The sequence below is a fragment of the Lytechinus pictus genome, chromosome 5, assembly GCF_037042905.1.
Source record: "Lytechinus pictus isolate F3 Inbred chromosome 5, Lp3.0, whole genome shotgun sequence".
NCBI classification, from domain to species: Eukaryota; Metazoa; Echinodermata; class Echinoidea; order Temnopleuroida; family Toxopneustidae; genus Lytechinus; species Lytechinus pictus.
In genome coordinates, this window is record NC_087249.1 from 12959064 (window position 1) to 12981575 (window position 22512).

Genomic DNA, 22512 nt, shown 5'->3' on the forward strand with positions numbered 1-22512 from the left:
AAAATGTATTTTTGTTTACATTAATCGTTAACACGATCATTTTGTCAACGGGGAAAAAAGAAGGAAGTATTTTATTTGTAAACAGCAGAAATGCGTATCATGTTCAGGGGCGATATATGCGCAAGCATGAACGGCAGTTCCCATAGCAATAAATGACGTACTCTTTCCCTGATTTGTTATGCAAGGATTTCTCATATCTCCTCTTCTCTTCCTCCAAACCCTCCTCATCAATGCTCCCGTTCGAGCATCTCATTCTCGCTCGTTAAACCCATACACTCTCGCTAAACGAGATGAGCTGTGCACTGGAAATGCACGCACAATTAGAGGCAGCGATGAAAATCCATGGCGCCTCTGTGCACACACACAATGACACACACGCACACAGTGTAATATACCTGTGCATGCTCTCGTCACACACACGCGCACCCTTTCGTTCTTCGGATGCGGAAAAGAGCACGCAACATCAAAGTGGTTGACATTTTTTTATCTCTCAAAAAAGGTGCGTAACATACGGAGCTTTATAATTATCCTACTAAAGAAAAACATGGCATCTTTTCGGCAGATTTTCTCCGTCCTTGCTCTCTCCTTACTGACGCTATGTCAGGTTTTTGGAGCCAACACGAGGGAGGAATGGATAGCAGCTTTGTCGAGATTACCACTGCTTGAAGACAGATATGAAAATGCTTTACAGAACACTATCGAGGAGGAGGAGGAGGTACTAGAGAATGGTGGAGAAGGTGATGGTGCTTATCCGGCGCCTCTATATTTCAGCTATGATAATTCATTTATGGAACAATTTGATGATGGCTCCTACCAGTCATCCTCATCATCATCATCATTGTCTGAGGATCGACCTGAAAATGGAACAACAGAGTTACGAATGCCCAACGTGCATCCTGAAAAGGTATGGCTTTTATTTTATATAAGCATTTATTTTCTTCCGTTTCTCAATATTTTTTTTCTTCATTTTTTGAAAACATAAATTCATACAAACTCAGTTTGTCATAAAGAATATGAATAATGTACAAGTTATGTTTACAGGAGAAGGTATCCGTCCCTAGAACCAAAAGTGATGGGATATGAGTATACAGATTATACGCCTGTATACAAGTTATATTGTTATATGTAAAACCTGTATAATACGCCTGGATACAGGCGCATACAGGTTATATACAACTTTAAACAAATTAAACAGAAAATTAATTATTAACAAGTGACTTTAATAGTTCAATCAGTAATTATCTTTTATAATGTTTAAATTATGTTGATTCGTATTTACGTCAGATTTAATTTATTTAATTTTATAGAAAAGACAACTGCTAATAATTGACAACCTATTTTACTTCTTATTATTTATTTAGACAAGTAAAACACTCAGGTAAGACATGTAAAGATATACAAAAAGAATTAAAGTTTGAAAAGCCCGTACAAGTTTGTATCCACGATAGAAATATAAATTACAATACAATTGCATCAACATAAAACATAAGCTTAAAAAACAAAATATTGCAAATTACAGTTTGAAGATAATTTGAAATATGAAAAAATATTTATAGATTTTGCTACAGCTAAAACTAATGAAGGACATGATATAAAACAATGGTAAAAGAATAAAATAATCACGATAAGAAAAAATATAATGAATTGATAGTAACAAGTCATTCTAAGTTATTTGTATGTATATGGCATTATTTTGACAAAGCTCTACATGATATCTCAAAATATAATAATTGATTATAAACAAACATAGGCATAATTTCAATAAAACACACGTCCCACAGCTACCTATATTTTGGGATATATGTTATAAAATACAAATAATTATATTCATTTCAAACAGAGACATATTTCAATACTTCAAATGAAAAGGACATCGTTCCAACTACCGTGAAACCCATGCATAGCATCGTTAAATTAGAAGTGAATATCATACTCTCAAAGTGCAAAGGAACTGTAATCTGGTCCATAATTACACTCCTCTCAGAATAAAATGAGGATTGGAATGAGATTTTAATCTTTCAAGAGTGACTTTTGGAGTGAAAGTGTAAAAAAGGTGCAAATTTTCACTCAAAAAAGTAAAAATTTACTCTTGAAAGATTAAAATCTCATTCCATCAGGACTGGTCCCTCAGGTCACTCAGTCTGAGAGAAGTGTGATTAGGGACCGGATTAGCTCTTATGTATTTAGAGAGTAACATGGCCTACCTTGATTAAAATCATATAATGCATATACACGTGTCAATGGTGGGGGGAGTGCATTGGCGCAGTGCCATCGCTCCATTGTACTTTTTTCAGATCGAGGAGGAGAGGGAAGGGGGCAGAATGAAGGAAACAGAAAAAGAGTGTGCACGTGCACCATAGATATTGTTTGTTTGTATTTATTTCCATATAAAGATAAAATATATACATGTTCAAATTTAACATAACGTACAGATCATTATGGAGGATGGCCCATTTCAGCGGTATTAATAAAATACCACTGTTCTTCCATGGGGTCCTTATTAACACCAAGAGGATGAAAAAATAACAACCAAATGTGTTTTAATCACACCAATGGGTGAAGAACTGGCACCGTAAAATTAGCACAGGAGTAAATCGACATGTTGTAGCTAGTCCTTAATGTATACCGGTTTACACCATCTATTTTGCTTTGTATGTATATTCCTAACCCAATAGTCCGGTGCTGCCCCTGATGGGGCTGTCTATCACTGCACATCATTATTGCGAACGTAACATGCAGGCGGTTCACTTGCAAGCTGAAAACACTAAACATCAGTTAGTTTTTCATTTCCATACCTATCTATTTTTTTAACCAGAGGTGCGTGGAGCTCCAGCCATATTCTTTTTATGCTTTGGAATGCCGATGCATCTTCATACTTCAATCGATATATTTTGATTTCTCCCTTTTTCTAGTTTTGTTTCAAAATGTTGGGTTTCACAATAAATTGTTGGTCACATTATTATCATGAATATAATTATGTCAATTTTAACAAAGCATAAAAATGATAAAGTAAATACCCGAGGAGGGCCCATGCAAGGGCCATGCCTCTTTCCCCCACTGAAAAAATACAGTGTCCCACAGAGTGTCCCACAGTGTGTTCACAGTGTGGAACAGTGTAAAATCCCTCGCTCCTTGCTTTCAAGTCATACCATTCTTATTGTCATTGATTGAATATTAATTTCTAAGCGTAACAATATCCCTTTCATTGTCATGACTGCTTCTTTTATCTTTGTCCCTTCCTGCTCCATGTAATTTTTCTCTTATTTCCTTTTCGTAACGCCTTGAGCACATAATCCATGTGGATTTGGCGCTTTAGAAATACTTTGTATTATTATTATTATTAATATAACAAAGGTGTTTCTTTTTAAAATGCATTCAGCACTGCTATTGTACAGCATTTACTCTGAAGCACGAACAATATCAAAATGAATATTTATTCGATTTTCAAGCTTCGACTTCTGTGGTTTTAATTGCTTTTAATATAAAGAGTACCGAGTCATATTTTGCTGGTAGTTAAAAACGACACAACCACAGGAAGTTAGCAACAAATATCTGATCAATTTATTTTAGCATCTTTGCCTATAACCATATGGTAAGTTATAATAAAACCTCACGCCATACAATATCGACAAAAATAATACATAATCTTATTGCTGATGAATACTTTCTTTTAAATCCTTTCTTTTATTACTACTTTTCATGTTTATTGTTTCGTTATCTCTCCAGGATGATTCCTTCTTTTTCTTATTACTTTCTGCAAACATTGTAAGGAAATAACTTCTTCCCAGCCATTTTATATTCCTCAGGGGCAGCGGACGTATTTCCGTTTTTTTTTTTTTTTTTTTTTGGGGGGGGGCAAAGCCATAGAAGGTCAAAATTGACATTTTGGTGCAAACGGATATTTTCACCATCAGATTATCATCTGCGTATTGTGTTTTGTAGTAATTAAGTTGAGCAAAGCCTTTTTGAAGTCATTTCTGACTGATGAAATATACATTTAGTCCTTAATCTTTTTTAATTGTTTGGAAAAATGTTCATATCTAAAGTGTGAAACTAGCTTTTTGGTCAATTATGGCGCTCATTATACAGTATTATTAAACGGGCATCCTCGCAAGATGTTGCGTGTGCAAATTGCAAGCTCAAACTTATGAACATTACATTTAATAAGACACGAAAATTGAACATTCCAAGCAGTTTTTGTTATCATGAAAAGGTTGTGTATCTGAATAAAGAATTGATGCGAGCGCAAAGCGCGAGCTGATTTTTTTATATACTGACCAGAAAAGGGACCTAATAAGGACTGCATTTAGAGACTGAATAATAAGATACATAACTAATCGAATAGTGCGAGCACGAAACGCGAGCTGAAAATATGCGAAATTCCAACGAGAAAACTGGACATTCTAAGCAAATTTGTAACCAAGGACATAATGAGTACCTTACTTAACAATAATTGATGCGAGCGCGAAGCGCGAGCCAAAAAAAAAGAAGATTTTTCTAACCTAAAATGATTTTTTTTTTTACATAAAAAAGGGTATTTCATTTGGAAAAAGGGCACATTTCATTTGGAAAAAAGGGCACTTTCCATTTTGAAAAAAAGGCATTATTTTTCCTACGAGGAATATTTGGGGGGACAAGTGTCCCCCTGCCCCCCGGTTCCGTCGCCCCTGATATACTTTCTTGTCGTTTCCTCTTTAATTTTTCTACGGTGCACTCGCTGGAAGCCGTGCGCACAGAGTTGTCACCTCCAGTATATTGTAACCAATACGAATGTCATAAAGTGAACAGTAGCCTATGCTTTGTAGATACATGTTAAATTTAATCTTAAATCTTGGAATCAATAGTAATACATTTTAAGGCTTAGATATATTCATTATGAATGAACTTCTAATGTAAAACAACAACAGCTACAACAACGGCGACATCATCAAAAATATGCTCATTAATATTACAGATTCATATCAATTAGAAAAATCCAAAATAACAACGATGACAAATAACCATTATAAGCATCCATTTGAAATACAAGCACCCTTTTTGTTTTCAATTACCAGATGAATCCCATTTTAAAGCTACAGTTTTTAGTGGATACTCCCGTTTCAATAAACTATGCTTTACTTTATACTATTTTATGAATTTGGCATGGGATAACGCTTATTCCGTTTAAACGCATATGCGCTTCCAAAGGTACCTTGGATATTCCAGGCACCCACTCACCATAATTAATTAGTTATAAAATCTAAAGTTTTATGTAATTGTACAAAAGTGTGTATAACAGATTGGTTCGGTGTAAAAATGGCAGAAGTACAAATGACAAATCGGCACTGCTATTTTTACCTCTGCCATTTTCACCTCTACCATTTTTCACCTCTGCCATTTTCACCTCTGCATTTTTTACCTGGCGCCCCGGGCTGGCGCCACATTATTGCATACATTTGATTTTATTGCTAATTTTGTTGATATTGAGATGAAATAAAATTCTTGAATCTTGAATGTATTTAAGATGGATAAGTAAGTCTATAAGTAGAAATGTAATTTTCATAAGATTGATAAGTACTTTTCTCACAAGAAAAGTGACTCTCTTGATGAGGTGATGACGAAATTAATGAAATACTTCAAATGAAGTATTTTAATGAATCATCCAGTGAATGATTCTTTAAACGCTTTGAGATTACTTAAGAGCTGCTGAAGGTTCACAAATTATATAATCGACTATATTAAGTCTCATAGAGTCGTCTCTTTCGTTGCTACTATACACTGTAAAAATTAAGGTGTTAAAATCTGACACCATTTCGTGTCAAAATTTCTTGTTAAATCACACCCTAGAGAGTGAACATAACACCGAAGAGAGCAAAAGTAACAACCAAAGGTGTTGTCATAATAATAATGATGATAATAATAATAATGATGATAATATTAATAATAATAATAAACACAGCATTTATTTTGCGCCATCTATCTAGTAAACTATTCCGAGGAGCAGAGGGATGGGGGAGGAGCCGGGGGGGGGGGGTACAGATAAAATAATGTTTCCTTGTAGGGGGTACTACAGATCAAATTACCTTAAAATATTCAAGAAAAGTAAGAAGAAAACAGATTAGTTTTTAAATACTTTTTAAATGCTTCAAGCGATTCTGCTGATGTAGTAGCAGTCATGGGTGTTGAACTGATAGCAAAAATTAACACCGGAGTAAAATGTCTGTTGTAATTCTCTATACTGGTTAACACCACAATTTCAAGTTTCGAGTTTCAAATTTTGTTTATTTCATTTCGACTCAACTCAATTATACAACATAGGATATGATTAAAATGATAACCATACAAATGAATATAAATTAACATAACTACAAGAGAAAAGGGAAGTGTTTATGGTAAACACTAAACAATGTGATAATCATATTAATAAATAATGATACAATGAAGATAAAAGTAAATGTAGAACATTCTCGATAAAACAATTTGCAAGACTACTATATGTTTTTCTTCAAAGTTTTGCTGTGTAATGATACTTTTATCACCCGCTTGTATAAACTATTTAAAAGAGGGAGTGTAAAATGGCACTCAAACGAAGCAGACGAACAAATAAATACAATCTGATATATTTGAAATTTGAAGATTTTACTTTTTAAATTATTTTTCTTCCAGGCAAATGACTACTTTTGCTACTCGGTACAGATGCCACCACGGAGAGGAGTTAACATTGGTAAGTTCATGTTCTTTTGGGATTAATGTTAAAATTTGATAAGGACAATGCAAAGGGCGAACATGTCCACGAAACATTTTGGATTTTATTATAGTATTGGAGGCGAGTCTGTGCAAGGCCCTTGGCCTCTGTTAGCTTTCCCATACTTTTTTTTAAATTATGCCAATATTATAGGTTTTCTTGTTTGTAACAATTTGAAATCATTTGTTTTATTTGAAAATTGGAAATAAACCTTATAAACGTAAGAAAGAGAGACAGAGAGAGAGAGAGAAGGAGAGGTGGGGGGTGATTTAGAGAGATAGTGGGAATAAAAAAAGAGAGGAAGGCTACGAACAAAATATAAGTGATTAAAAATTTAAGAAGGGTGAGTTGATAGAATTTCAATCAGTGCTTTTTATCACCACAAATCCCCTATAGTTTTCAACTAGTTCATAATTATAATATATATATTTTTTTTTTTTTTTGGGGGGGGGGGCAATTTAAGTAGTATTCAATATAAGGTTACCTATAGGTTTCACAACATATATCAAAGTTTCACCATATAGTATTATCCTAAGTCCGACAGGATCATATACTTAACAGTAAATGAGAGCTTCGGTTGAAATTTAATGCGTCAATATATATTTTTTTTCTAGTGGGATTCTTTCCAGCGACAACCCCCGGTACAGCTCATCACATCCTCCTCTATGGGTGCAAAGAACCGGGAATGATTCAAGAAAAACCATGGTAAGGTAGCCTACAATCTATATAATTTAATTTTTCCAAAAAGAAAAGGGAAATATTTATCGTTGCTCACCCAGAAACAAACACGAGTGCCGCAGGGCTTAGTGTTATGAATGCTGTCAGTGATAATTTATAATTTACTGCATAATTATCAGTCATCATTGTAAACTGCATTTGCGTTTTTGTTTGGCTGAAACGTTATGTTGCTATGGAAATTAACTGCCATTGAATGACTACTTGTCAAAGCTGATGACATTTATCATGTTTATACAAAATACCCGGGCTCAATTATCACCTGATTTCGAGGGAATTCAATATTTTTTAAGTGATCGAGGACCTGAAAACAGAGGGCTTCATCACTTGCTTTATGTTTCTGCTTACCTTCTTATTTTAGCCATTTCATTATTCAAGTCGATTTGTACAAAATCTAAAATCTTTTAGTTGGAAATGATGATCGCCTTACTGCTGGGCCCAGAATAAGCTACATTTTAAAGTTATGGGTACCAACCTTCTTTTGCCTCGAAAGCGTTCTTCACATGTACCAGAAAACTGTTTACGGGCAATACGAGACTGCTACCATCTGACAATTGCGGTATTTTTAAATATAGCCTTTTCAAGCTGCCCTCATTTTTTTTTCTTTGAGATACGAGGTTTTATCAGTATCGGTGGCCAAAGTGCATTGGTCCATGAACTTGTCGATGGAGCACCTGAGTTTGAAACCTTATTTCTGTCAGATCAAAATTTGTCAATCCTGAATATCAAGTACTCCACATTATTATTATTCTGTTAATTCCACACTTGTCATGGCTTCTTTACTCTAATCCATGTATTTTCCTTTTTTATTTCTAGAATATTTTTAACGTGTCATTTCTTTTTTCTTTTTTAATTTTTGGACATTGCAATACTGCATTATTTGCCTGCGTTACCTTGAGATAAAGATTGAATTTCTTTTTATACCTCGATATAATTATTATTGCCATTTGAATAAGCATACTTCACAGCCGAAATATGTAAATTTGAATCACAGAAATATAAAGCTGTAAGTAATATCTCTTTGATTTGAATACACCTAAAACTTTTCATTCTCATAGCCAGCTGCGTCTTTTCTTTGCGACGATTATGCCTGTCCATACCAGCAGAAAGTCATCGCTTAGATGAATATGAATATTTGATTAAAGAAATTGTGACCCATGATGTAGCGTACTTGAAATCCCCTCTGGACATTCTGAGTTAAAGGTCAATTATATATCACTCTGCCCGAGTGCTTACTCCCACGTTGCAATAGCTTGTTTGGAACCAGCAGCCAATTAGCGATCTTATGAGCCAATTTGTACCCGTTTGATATCGATTAATATAGACTCAGAAAGTGTCACGTGACGCTTCATAATGCTATATATCTGTGTATAGGGCCTATATTGAAACTAGTTTACCAATGCCTTATGATATATGAATATGAAATAAGATGATTCACGAGTTGTTCAAACGCATAATTCTTGTTTCATGCTTACTTAGTCTGATACATTTTCATTTTATGGAAGAATAATTGGTCATCGTCAAACATTTAATTTCCGGTTCACTTAATTTCTCCCGTATACACAAACCGGCAGCCCCTCAATCAATTTTTGAATTATTGATTCTAATATTGTTTAACTAAATTAACTCCCAATGAACTTAATCACAAATGTTTGTAATGTAGAATGTAGAAAAAAAATCACCCCTTCAAATCTGATTTAGCATCGAATTGGTGTAATATAACAGAATACGGCACATTCGAATTAATTATAATCATTTTAGCAGGTGTTTCTGCATTTATTGATATTTCAAAACATACAATTACATAATGCATATACTATAAACACTAAAACGATTAAATGACAAATTGCGACATTTACATTTTAACAATAGATAATAAACATAATTATAAACAAGTACAAATAAAGTGCAGGGACTAACTACTATAAACAAAATACTTGAAAGAATAGCAGCCAGAAGAAAAATAAATGAACTGTTTTTCTTTCTTTCTGTGTCATACGTCAATTCTGTTCTTCTTTAACGGCATACTTCTAGTTATTACACCGTTGCCATGGTTACTAAAACCTGAATAATAGTCGTTTCAATAATGTGATATATCTTTGGTAGTCATAATTTAACATAGCAACGAATGCGATGCGAAGATAATTATGCACAGTTTACAGAAATACTTCAAGGAAGTAAAGAGATTTTTATTCATTGATAATTATTGTATTTATCACCTTTCTAATCATAAGCTCCTGCTCTGCTGTGTGCTGTGTGTGCAGGGGCGGGCGTGCTTGTATGTGTGTTGTGTGTGCAGGGAGGGGGTGCGTGTATGTGTGTTGTGTGTGCAGGGAGGGGTGCGTGTATGTGTGTGCAGGGAGGGGGTGCGTGTATGTGTGTTGTGTGTGCAGGGAGGGGGTGCGTGAATGTGTGTTGTGTGTGCAGAGAGGGGTGCGTGTATGTGTGTTGTGTGTGCAGGGAGGGGGTGTGTGTATGTGTGTGAAGGGAGGGGGTGCGTGTATGTGTGTTGTGCGTGCAGGGAGGGGTGCGTGTATGTGTGTTGTGTGTGCAGGGAGGGGTGCGTGTATGTGTGTTGTGTGTGCAGGGAGGGGTGCGTGTATGTGTGTTGTGTGTGCAGGGGCGGGGGTGCGTGTATGTGTGTTGTGTGTGCAGGGAGGGGGTGCGTGTATGTGTGTTGTGTGTGCAGGGAGGGGGTGTGTTGGGAGAAAAGGCGCGCGTGTGTGTGTGTGTGTGGGTGAGTATGGTTATTATGCTGAGGAGTGTGTTTTGCCTGGTTTTGTGATTAGTATATTTTTGTAGGATCCCGAATAAGCAGCTTTAATTTACTTATCAGGTGTCCATGCACAATAACATGTCGCATGTAACATACTGTTCGTGACTGTCTTTTATTGTATTTTTTTTATTCAAGTGCATAAAAGGAACCGTTTTGCCACCTCTTGCCAATATGTTTGAAACTAATTCTATGATTCACAAATATAACACTCGAAATAGTAAAAAAATACATATACGGAATATTGATAAGCAGTATATGCAAAAAAACAGTTAGATATACAGGGCCCACAGTATTGAACTCATTACCAACTTCTATTACGGAGAATGTCCTTTTGAATTTGTTTTTCTACCTGAGAGAGATAGATGAGGGGGAGTGGGGGAGGGGGGGGGGGAGGGGAGGCAAGACGTTGAATTCAGATACATGCGCCATCTATTATTATTTGTTATCATTATTTTGTATTTTTTTCACTAAGACTCCTGCCATTTACAAGCTTTAAAAAAAAACTTTCTACAGGTGCTCCATTTCCATTTATTTCTCTAACTTATAATCTTAATTTGCTATGCTACTGTATTTGATTTTTTTTTGTATATACGTATACATTTTAATTCTACATAATCATGTTCTTAATGGAAAAGAATAAATGAATTGAATTGAATTTATGTTCTTTTGCTAACACTTTGCCGTTTTAATGATTAATAAACTGATTTGAATCAATCAAATCAATTACTTTACCCAGGGACTGCGGTGAGATGGATATGGCTAAGGATAGTAAGAAGATGACAGCCCCGCCCTGTTCTGTTGGTTCTCAGATCTTATACGCATGGGCTATGGATGCTCCTCCTCTGGAGTTACCGAAAGGTTTGTTAACACCCCGTGAAAATCATATTAACCCCTTTCATACCGAGTTTCTAATCCCCTGCAGGGATTGAAGGTAGTGTTAAGTACACTGCAAAAACTCCGGTGTTGATTTAACACCAGCCGGGAATCTATATATGTCCACACCAGAGAAGTATTGAAACAACACCAGTTTGGGATCAAATCCATGATGTTTTAATTCTAATTGGTGCTGTATAATAAACACCTATCTGGTGTTAGACCGAAACCAAACTGGTGTAGTTTAACACTTCTCTGGTGTCGACATATATACTAGATTCCGTGCTGGTGTTAAATTAACACCGGTGTTTTTGCAGTGTACTGTCGCAAATTATGATATGTAAGATAGGGAGTCTTTTCTGAGGTCGATTGGCAATTTATAGGGAAAATACTAACCAATTTAAGACCGAGACGAAAACTCAATAATTTTTTTTATTTCATATAAACGGTCGTATTGATCAGATAGTAAAGGGAATTCAAAAAAAATTATGTTATGGAGCTTGCAAAATAAAAAAGTACAATAATTACAAAATACCAAACAGTTATTTGTCCCCAATCAAAACGCCTATGTTTAGGTTAATTGCATACTCATGATTAAGCATTCTTATTCATTATCAAGGACACGTATATAACTAAGAAGGCCTCTCACAGGTGTCCTTACACCCTATGGATTATCATGACCGGATATCCGGATAATTTTTCGTTTCAGATATTGGGTTCGAAGTCGGTGGTGATACCGGCATTGACTATCTCGTTCTTCAGGTCCACTATGCTCACGCTGACCAGTTTGAAGGTATGTAACTAACCGCCCATTCACACGGTAAAAAATCGTAATTTGAATGATGATTCCAGTGAAAAAATAAGGCTAATGACGAACATTTAGCACATGTGAAACCAAACTAGAACATGATTAGAATCACGAACGCTAATCACAGTCACGATTACAATAGCAATCATCATTACAATGATGATTCAAGATTCATGTGTGAAAAGGCCCAATGTAAATAACATTAGATTAGCCACCCTTTCACACGGTAAAAAAATCGTAATTCTAATGATGATTCTAGTGAAAAATAAGGCTAATAACGAATATTTAGCACGTGTGAAACCAAACTAGAACATGATTAGAATCACGAACGCTAATCACAGTCACGATTACAATAGGAATCATTACAATGATGATTCAAGATTCACGTGTGAAAAGGCCCAAACTTAAATTAAATTTGTTAGTTAGATAGATAGATAGATAGATAGATAGATAGATATCTCAACCTTTTTTACATTACATCATTGTGCCGAAGGTTTCCCATCCGAGAGAAAAAAAGCATTGATATTCCGATTATTTACAATTCCTTCAATTACATAAGATTCGTTATTCCGAAAGTTTTACGATCAGAAAGTAAAATATTTTTAATTCGTTCGTCCGAAAATTTCATTTTTGGAGAAAAAAAAAGCTCGGAATATTCATCTATTAAACCTTCGGAATATTCTAAAAATCAATTGATTAAATTAGTTAACTAATTTATTAATTATATCGTATCGTTGGAGCTTTTGAGTCTCCAGGATATTGAGCATTTATCTAACAAGTTTTAAAGTAAAATTTTTACTTTTTCTCTATCTAGACGGCTCTACGGATAATTCCGGTATTGCTCTTACCTGGACGCTTAAACCGTAAGTTCAATGCCAATCGCAACAAACATACAGTCATTCAATAATTTTTTTTTTACTTAAATCAACCATTTTGTTCGTTCAGTATAATTACAATGTCTCCTGCCTATATTAGAAAGAAAAAAAAAAAATGAAGACATTGAGATTCCATACAAGGAAAGTGAATCATAAATCATCTTGCCTAAACCTAACACTGGAAGTTGTAAATAAAACATTGTACAACAAATTAGGCCCAACATCTTTGCATAAAAAATTAAACAACTTTTCAATTTATAAAAGAGAAATTCTAGATATGATTGGAACTATATTCAATGGTGACTTCACGTTTAAGGACTGTCTGGATGGATGGTGGGGGGGGGGGGGGGGGGCGTGGCCCTGGGAAGCGGGGAAGCTGAAGCACCCCCAAGATTTGCCGGGGGTGGTGCGTGTGTTATACACCATAGGCATGCACCCCCCGGAAATCAGGTAGGTATGCTAAAAGGTAGAAATCTAACCAAAATCTCCTTCACTATTTTTTCATTGTCAATGTTTTCTTCCACCAAACCAGCACCCCTATTAAATATTTTAAAAAATCGTTCCCATGATCCGCGGGGGGGGGGGGGTTGAAGATATCTGATCTTATACCGCAAGTACATACATCCTAACATTACTATATAGTACTTAAATTTGTAGTCTCCATAGAAATTGAAATGTTGATTTCTTCTATTCATTTCCCCGAAATGCTTGCATTATAATGCCTACACACAAAAAACAGAAACTTGCATGTGTTAGTAATCGTACTCAAATGTCAAAATAATTTTGACACTATAGCGACATACTTTGATGAGTACTTTCACTCAATGAAGGTACTTTGAAAACTCATCTTGTCGAGTATATTTCATTTGACACTATAGTGACACATCAAGTGAGTAAATTTGAATAACTCAATCTAATGAGTAACTTAACCCAGTGTATATGTTTAAAGTATATTTACTGACTTTTTGAGTATGTGAGCATATTACACACTTGATTAGTTTTAGCGATAATCTGACGATTAACTGCGCTGAGAAAATGAGTAGTATATGACTCTTGTATGTGAGTTTTGGGGTGTTGAGATCATGCATCCAAGTAATTTTACTCGGATCTCGCGTTAATTGCTTGCGCGCACACGTGATACCGGCCAAATGTGCAGAGCATGAAGACTTTTCTGGTAAGTTCTACATGTCTTTTTATTTATTTTCCCCCTTTTCTTCTATAATTACTTTTCTTGACAATAATAGCTTAGACCTACATGTATGGGGCAAACATAAATGCTATTTATGGTGACAACAGGGTGCATTGATCTACATTCTCATCCATCCGAGGCTCACGCCTCTCGGTTTGGGTAACCACACACCAGCCTGTTGTTGCGCCGCTACCCCGGGGCCAGAAGGGAGTGAAGGCCAGTGTGCCGCTACGATTGCTGGAGTCATTTATGAGGAGGGCAAATAAGTGACATCGTCCATGATTACATAAAGCTATTATTGTCAAGAAAAGTAATTATAGAAGAAAAGGGGGAAAATAAATAAAAAGACATGTAGAACTTACCAGAAAAGTCTTCATGCTCTGCACATTTGGCCGGTATCACGTGTGCGCGCAAGCAATTAACGCGAGATCCGAGTAAAATTACTTGGATGCATGATCTCAACACCCCAAAACTCACATACAAGAGTCATATACTACTCATTTTCTCAGCGCAGTTAATCGTCAGATTATCGCTTTACCTGGCTGTGAGTTTTTTCACCCGTTCTGCTATCATACCTTACAAACTTGAAGAAAAACTCATTTGTACGGATTGTTTTACATACTTTCACTGACAGGGATACTCAAGAAAAGTAGTTAATAAGTAATGTCCTTGAAAAAAAGATCAGGTGTAACAGAAACCCAGATTCTCGAGTAAAAACACATACGTTACGAATTTTTGCACTTAATTCTTTATGTAAAAAACAATTTTACTCATGGAAAATAGTTCTCGTTTTTTGTGTGTAGATATAATGATCTTTAATTGGATGTGACAATAAGAAAATGACGATTGATATAGCTTCGCCATATTTAAGCATTCCATTATTAGCACTTATTTGATATTGTTCTATCATCAGTTTCATCATGTTGCATACTGTATTTTTTTGTATTATTTCATACGACGTATGTTAAACATAAAGTAAAATTAATCGATACACGGCTGGTGTGTTATTATCATTTGATTTATTCTTAACATGCTTGATGTGTTTTCCTTTTGGCCCTGCTTTTATTGTTAAATATGACTTATATTGATTTTATTCAGGGCCGTAGTCTTTCTTGAGGGGCGTCCTTTTTCAAGCCTTTGTGCTTATGACTGTCCCCTCCCATGCAATGATTGTTTATTGTTATTTTACCGTGAAATATTGTCAATATATTTTCTGTTGTATGATTTATCTTTTGCATGGAAATAAAGAATCAATCAATCAATCAATCAATATTTCTTTAAAAAAATGTTTTAGGCAGCCATTTAAAGCTGGAGTGTTCTTCTTGGGAAGTGATGGCGAGATTCCTGGCAAATCAAAAGGTAAGATTACTGATACAGGATTGTATTATTTTGGTTCATTTATGAACGAAACATTTTATTTTTTTTTGTAGTTTTTGTTTTCACATTTCCATACCCCAATCTAAGCCTCCCAAAGAAGAAAGACACTGATGATTGGTTAACAGTATTTACTTTTACAGATGGATCATGGATCCTAATGTTATTTATTTAAAAAAAAAACGAGAAAAGAGAGGAAAAATATAGATTCAAGTGCAAACTGACTGACAACAATCTCTCATTATGCTGCTGTACAAAACCCGAAATTAGATAGAGGATTAAACATTTTCAAACTTCCCACCAGCCCCGTGAACACCGCCCATGCACATAGCTTTCGTGAGTAAAGCCCAAATAATGTGATTTTTTGTGTGTATTGTCGACGCATTTTTTCTTTACTCAATGCTCTAAAGACCCATGGAGGAGGGTGCTTGGGAGAAATATACCCCAAAAGATTTCACAACCAAGAAAAATAAAGAAATGTAAACAAAATGATATTGTAAGAAGGACAAGATTTTTTTAATTACGTCAAAATTTATCACAAAATTTAATTTTCATTTTAAATAGGTCAAAAGTTTGCTCGCTTGTTTTGCTCGTCGGGAATTCAAATTGGTTTGTTGGGCTTCATTCTGAAATCATTTTGCTCATTATAGTACTGCCTCTAAATAATTGTTTTATTTTTTGAACGATGATAGATGTACATCTTGAGACAGCCTGTGAGTACGAGGGACCCACGCTTCATCCATTTGCATACAGAGTCCACTCACACAAACTAGGTAAGATGTAGTTTTAAACTACTGCGTATTAAAGTTATATCAAAGTGTAACAATGTTATTTTCTTTGGGGCGAAATATTCATATAAATGTCATGTATTTAATTCTCTAAGTCAGTGGCATCTATACCCTCATTGTTGACGGCATCATCACTGTCATCATGATCATGTAATCACCACCATCATCAACATCAACACCAATATTATCGCCATCAAAATACCATCATCATCATCATCATGACCATCATAATCATGATCATCATCAGCAGCAGTATCATTATCATCATCATCATCATCATCATCATCATCATCATCAGCAGCAGCAGCAGCATCATCATCATCATCATCATCATCATCATCACCATCATCACCATCATCACCATCATCACCATCATCACCATCATCATCATAATCCAGTTAGCGATTAATCGTATGCTAGATTTTGACGATCAATTCTTTGTAGTCAATGCAATCAATCGGGGAAAAATGGTCTACGATGTTTGCTAAGCTTTGTGTTAGTGAACCCAGAGAATATATTCCACAAATTAAAACATCTAACTTGAAAGTTTCATCATTGAAACAAACAATCATCTTTTTGTCAAAATATCTAATCCTAATTGTAATTACGTTCAAACCCCTACAGGACAGTTGGTATCTGGCTATCGAATCAGGGACGAATTCTGGACAGAGATTGGAAAACGAAGCCCACAATTACCTCAGGTAAAGATTTGTTTGTTAGCATTATTATTTAGATGAAGGTGGAGGAAGAGGAAGGAGGAGAAGAAGAGGAAGAAGAAGAAAAGGAAGAAAGAAGAAAAGGATGGAGAAGGAGAAGGAGGAGAAGAAGAAAAAGAAAAAAAGAAGACGAAGAAGAACAAGAAGATGAAGGAGAAGAAGAAGAAAAAAAAAAGAAGAGGAAGAAGAAAAAAAAGAAGAAGAAGGAGAAAAGAAGAAGAAGCAGGAGAAGGAGAATGAGGAGGAGAAGATAAACAGGGTGAAGAAGCCAGGAAAACAGACAAAGAGAGAAGAAAGAATTAATAAAAAGAAATGGACAAATTTTCAAAAAAAGAAGAATAAGAAAGAAGACGATAATGCCATCGATGAGGGGAAGAGAGACAGATGGGAGACAAAAGGGCAAAAGACATATAAATATGAACTACATGTATGGTGACAGGGTTTATCAGGTCCATCCATGTTTTATTAATTCTATGACCACTTTAGAATACAGTGATATGTTTTGAAATCAATTTCCCTCCACAGATGTTCAACCCAATCACAAAGGATGTTGAGATTCAATCAGGCGACATACTGGTAAGATATATACAGGTTTTCTCCGTTGCCTTTAATGGCCAGAGAGTTAACAGTCAATATTGCGACCATCATCAGCACAACGTCCACCAACAACACCAACATAAACAATATCATATCCTGCGCCATCACCACCATCATCATCATCATCACCACCACCAACATCATCAATATCATCACCATCATCATCATCATCATCATCACCAACATCATCATCAATACCATCATCATCAATACCATCATCATCATCATCGATACCATCATCATCATCATCGATACCATCATCATCACCATCATCATCATCATCAAAACCATCATCATCATCATCATTATCACCCTCATCATCTACACAACTACCATATTTCATTCAACCACCTATAAGATATACCTTCTTTCAATTTTAGGAATGTTGGTTTGGACGATGAATTAATATCAAACTAAATGATAACAGGAATTTCACATCCTTATACATGTATTTAATTTGCATTGCATCTCAAAAGTAAAAATACAATGAAGATCAGATGTGTAAAATTTTACATTTTATTGAAAATTGTATGAATTTAAAAACAACAATGTTCAACAAATGAAAGTAATAAATACACACACACATCATACAAGTGAGCTTTTTTGTCAGTCAATCTCTGTGATGGAATGAACTCTTTAAATAATTATAGAAACACTATACTGAGCACAATATGTAATCAATCACTTCCTTTATACTGAAAATGAATAATGTACCAGCAAATGTCTATAGTATTGCATAAAATGCATAGCACAAAATCACTTCAATTACATTTCAATCAAGCATTTGTAAGATTTTACCACTAAAACGATTTTCCCACTAAAACGATTTTCCCCTCCTTTTCTGAAAATAGGCAGCACGGTGCACGTATGGTAGTGACAGAGATGAGACTACATACACTGGGTAAGTATTAAGATAAACCACATAAGTAGACCACAGAGTTTGAGAGAAAAGCAGTTATATTAAATTTTTACACAATCACAGATTACATTGCACAAAAGTGTTTCTATTCAACTCAAATAATCAGAGACATATCAAATATCTGATGACAGCAATGTAGAGATGCAAGAATTCCATGTAGTTTCAATAGAAGTGATCTATGAAGGCCCTACCTATATGCTTCAAGACATTCAGTCATGAGTAGGTTTTTTTTACCCAGGGGTAGGAAAGGTGGGGGGGGGGGGGTAAGTCTACTGATCAAGGAAACATATAAGTGATAAAGAATGATTTGAAATTCTTCAATTTCAAGTGGTTTGTGCTAAAAAGAATCTGGAACACACCTTTTGTGAGTGTACTTTTTTAGACAAATTATAAATCAAACAGATAAGCCCATATTCTGAAACCAGGTTTAAGTTAAACTCTGGTCTAAAGTTTTGGTTTAACTATGGATAGCCAGTTTTGACACCGATCTATAACAGTACAAGTTCAGTTTATAAGCTCATACGACACTCATATCATTCATTACTGCCAGGGAAGTAATAACTACTGATTTCTTTATTATCAAATATGAGTAAAGAGCAAAGTAAACAAGAGAAAACAAACAATGATGTAATTGTTGATATTTTGGGCTTCCCATAATTTCAGCATGGTAAGTTAAACCATTCAGTATAAGGGTCATAGAATGGATGGGGGGGGGGGCTATCCAAAGGCCCCAAGCTATGTGGCCCTGTTCACATTGTAATTTTTACCTTCCTAAAACAAGGGGGGAGGGTGGAGGAATATCCCCTGGCCCCATTCACACTACTAGCATTTTTACTCGTCTCAAAACACAGGATGACGGTTGACGACGAGATGTGCAACTTCTACATTATGTACTACACCGAGGAGGGCAAGCTGCCGAACATGCAATCATGCTACGCGGATGGGGTGTATAAATGGGCCGATGACCTACCCAACATACCGGACAAAGAAGCCAGCAGCCCCACCAGCGATGCACCGTCAAACAGCATGTAAACTCTTCATGCTCAGTCCCAACCCATTGCCTAATATGTTGGTGGTTTTATGTTTGTGATAGTTCATTAAACAGTCAAAACACATTCATTTGGCAATCCAGTCTCGATTCAACAATGATAATTATGAATTCATGCCATTCGTTATCTCAATTTTTATTCGTTTGAAGGGAAACACTTTTCTTTCTTTCTTTCTCTTTTGCAATCATATCACTTTTTTGCACACTTCCTTAATCTACTAATATGCACCTAAATTCCTTGTTAAATTTGGTTAGATGGAATATACTGAATTCTTTATACATATTTTTCTTGTTCTGACCCCCCCCCAAAAAAAAAAAAGAAAAAAAAAGAAGAAGACTGGAAATAAGAAGAAAACTGCTGATACTTTGAAACAAGCAAACAAAGATGTATATTGTAATTCAACCATTTGGTCATAGACATACATGTAACACCAAATCAACTCATATACACGCATAACAATATTTTAATCATTCCATCTGTTTGGAATGGTAAGAATGTAAATACTATATACATGATTTAAAGAGTGGTTATTGTAAATACTTTTATGAGACAATAATTTGTGCAATCTTGTGAGGTTGTTTTTAGGTTTCAAACAGTACTTTTACGATGCTAATGGTAACTGATATGGCAAATTAGACTAATGCTATTGGCTTACACTAGGTAACAGAATAGACCAATTTTATATGCAACTGAATTGCAAGCTAGGACATTTTGGGCCATTAATTCATTGTGTTATTTCAAATCATCAATATTGTAATATGATGTATGATCAAGATATTTGAACTCAAACTAGATCTATTTAAAGGTTTTTTTTTCTTCAAGACAATCAAACTATTGGGCTTCATTATTTGTTTTCAAATTTATGTCATATATATTTCTTTAATATTCTGGGAAAATAAGAAGAGCCCACAAAATTCTCATAGGGTCCAATTTAAACTAAAGAAATGTAGCAAAATTGAACTGGTGAGTTAAACAAATTAGCCCCAGAAAAAAATTCTCTGCTTGTAATTGTGCATATGCAAGCTTTAACAAAAATTATGTGCTTAAAGCATTTCAACACTTTTTCCTGTTTGCACTTATTTGGTATGGCTCTAGCAACAGTGAATAATCTCTAGCACAAGTAGGTCTTCCATCAGTAGAAAAGAAAAAGCTAGCCTATGCCTGGAAATTGCTCAAGCATTGCCGCAGTTTTATTTTTATCAGGAAAATAAATTCAATCAAGCTTTAAAGAGCACAAATTGTTATTCACAAGAGTGTTTACTAGGAAATTTTTGCTTGTTGCTTATGTATGCTGATTTTCAGAACTTAAAAAAAAAAGCATTGCGATACCACAAATGTTAATGAAAGACTGTAGAAGAATATTTGTATGTTGGATATAAGTCTGGGTAAATTCAAGAAAAATGCTATTATTGATGCAACACATGTCTTATGTGTATTTTTTTGCTATGTTGGTGTTTTTTGTTTTGGTTATTTTCTGTTACTGTGGGAAAAGTACAAAATGTTTGTAATTAACAACAGGACCTCTAATTTTAAGAGCTCTGTTAACTGAGCAATGGGTAGTACGGTAATGCATCAGCTTAATCTCAAACCCAGGTCTCGATACCGTGAGACCACCACCCTACCTCCCACGCTTTTGATTTTTTCCCCTTTTAATAACATTCCAACCATCAAACTACTTAATTACATTGTTTCAATGCGGTATAACTTTTTACACTGCTCAATCAATTCCACCAAATACTGCATATTCTTGCAATAATGCCAGACTATAAACAAAGCAAAAAATGCATCATGCCAAAACAAAACTGTCTAGCAGAAAATTACAAAGCTTTATCTTTCTTTTTTTATCTTATTGGCTAAAGGGACAATCACACATACATGTAGGTTTAGATGCCATTCACCCCCCTGCCAAGTTGGATACTATCACAGCCCTTTCTTTAGAGTGTGGCAAAATTGTTTTAATGGCTTAATACAACAAGGTGTTTATTACTTTGATAGTCCAGCACAATTCAAAAGGAATTACCCAATGTTGTAACCCATGTAAATTGGCCTAACTCTACTACAAAGGGGTTGATTGCATCCAATTTCGGGGGCAAACCGTCGTGAACCGCCATCTAAACCAACGATATGTGATGGCCCCTTTAGCGGCGTAGAGAATATTTGCAGGGTCTTGATAAATGGTATCTTTATGTATATGTTAGCAGAATGATCATGCCTAGGCAGCAGCTTTATATGTATATGCTTAGTCGTTTGTGTATGCACTTTAATGATAAGATGTGAAAATTAAAGTCTATTTAGTTCATAAAACTCTGTTGCCTTGGAAATGCAGTTTGTGCAAGTATGTAAAGATCTGTGGGATGATGATGACGACCAGATGACTGGAGATGAGTGAGATGAGGTAATGAACATGAGCCTGGATTTTAAAGAAAGTATTAAGAGAACAATTGGAACGCCTCTGGCTGTCTCACCTGCATCAAGCGATTCAATATAGCAGCAGTGCTGACTTTGAAAACTACTATAAAATAATTATTCACAAAAACAGCATTCATATGATACAATACTACGTTCATTGACATTTGACCTTGATCATGTGACCTAAATATTGTCAGTGATACTTGATTACCCCTATATCCACATTTTATACACTATATCTATAAACTTTGAAAGTTATGACAGCAATCTAATAATTACCTCTAAAATGGCCAAAGTTCAATGACCTTAAATGACCTTTGACTTTGGTCATGTGACCTGTAACTCGCACAAGATGTTCAGTGATACTTGGTTACTCTTATGTCCACGTTTTACGAACTAGACCAATACACTTACAGATATATGATGGTAATTCAACAAATACCCCCAACATGGCCAAATTTCATTGACCTCAAATGACCTTTGACCTTGGTCATGTGACCTGAAACTCAGACAGGATGTTCAAAGATACTTGATTACTCTTATGTCCAAGTTTCATGAATCAGTTTTTCAAAGTTATGATGGTAATTCAACAGATACCCCCACATGGCCAAAGTTCATTGACCTTTTACCTTGGTCATGTGACCTGAAATTTGCACAGGATGTTCAGTGATACTTGATTA

General features: G+C 35.2%; 1 protein-coding gene across 1 annotated transcript; it reads left to right on the plus strand.

Annotated features, from left to right (window-relative positions):
• The first annotated feature begins 229 nt into the window (after nt 1–229).
• Nucleotides 230–21727, plus strand: LOC129261787 (peptidylglycine alpha-hydroxylating monooxygenase-like). The gene is made up of 12 exons (XM_064099844.1): nt 230–904; nt 6646–6703; nt 7339–7429; nt 10972–11093; nt 11818–11901; nt 12731–12779; nt 15275–15339; nt 16047–16127; nt 16767–16843; nt 17384–17434; nt 18307–18356; nt 19226–21727. The coding sequence occupies exons 1-12, from the start codon at nt 545–547 to the stop codon at nt 19404–19406; spliced, it is 1269 nt and encodes a 422-aa protein (XP_063955914.1). The 5' UTR covers nt 230–544; the 3' UTR covers nt 19407–21727.
• Nucleotides 21728–22512: the final 785 nt, after the last annotated feature.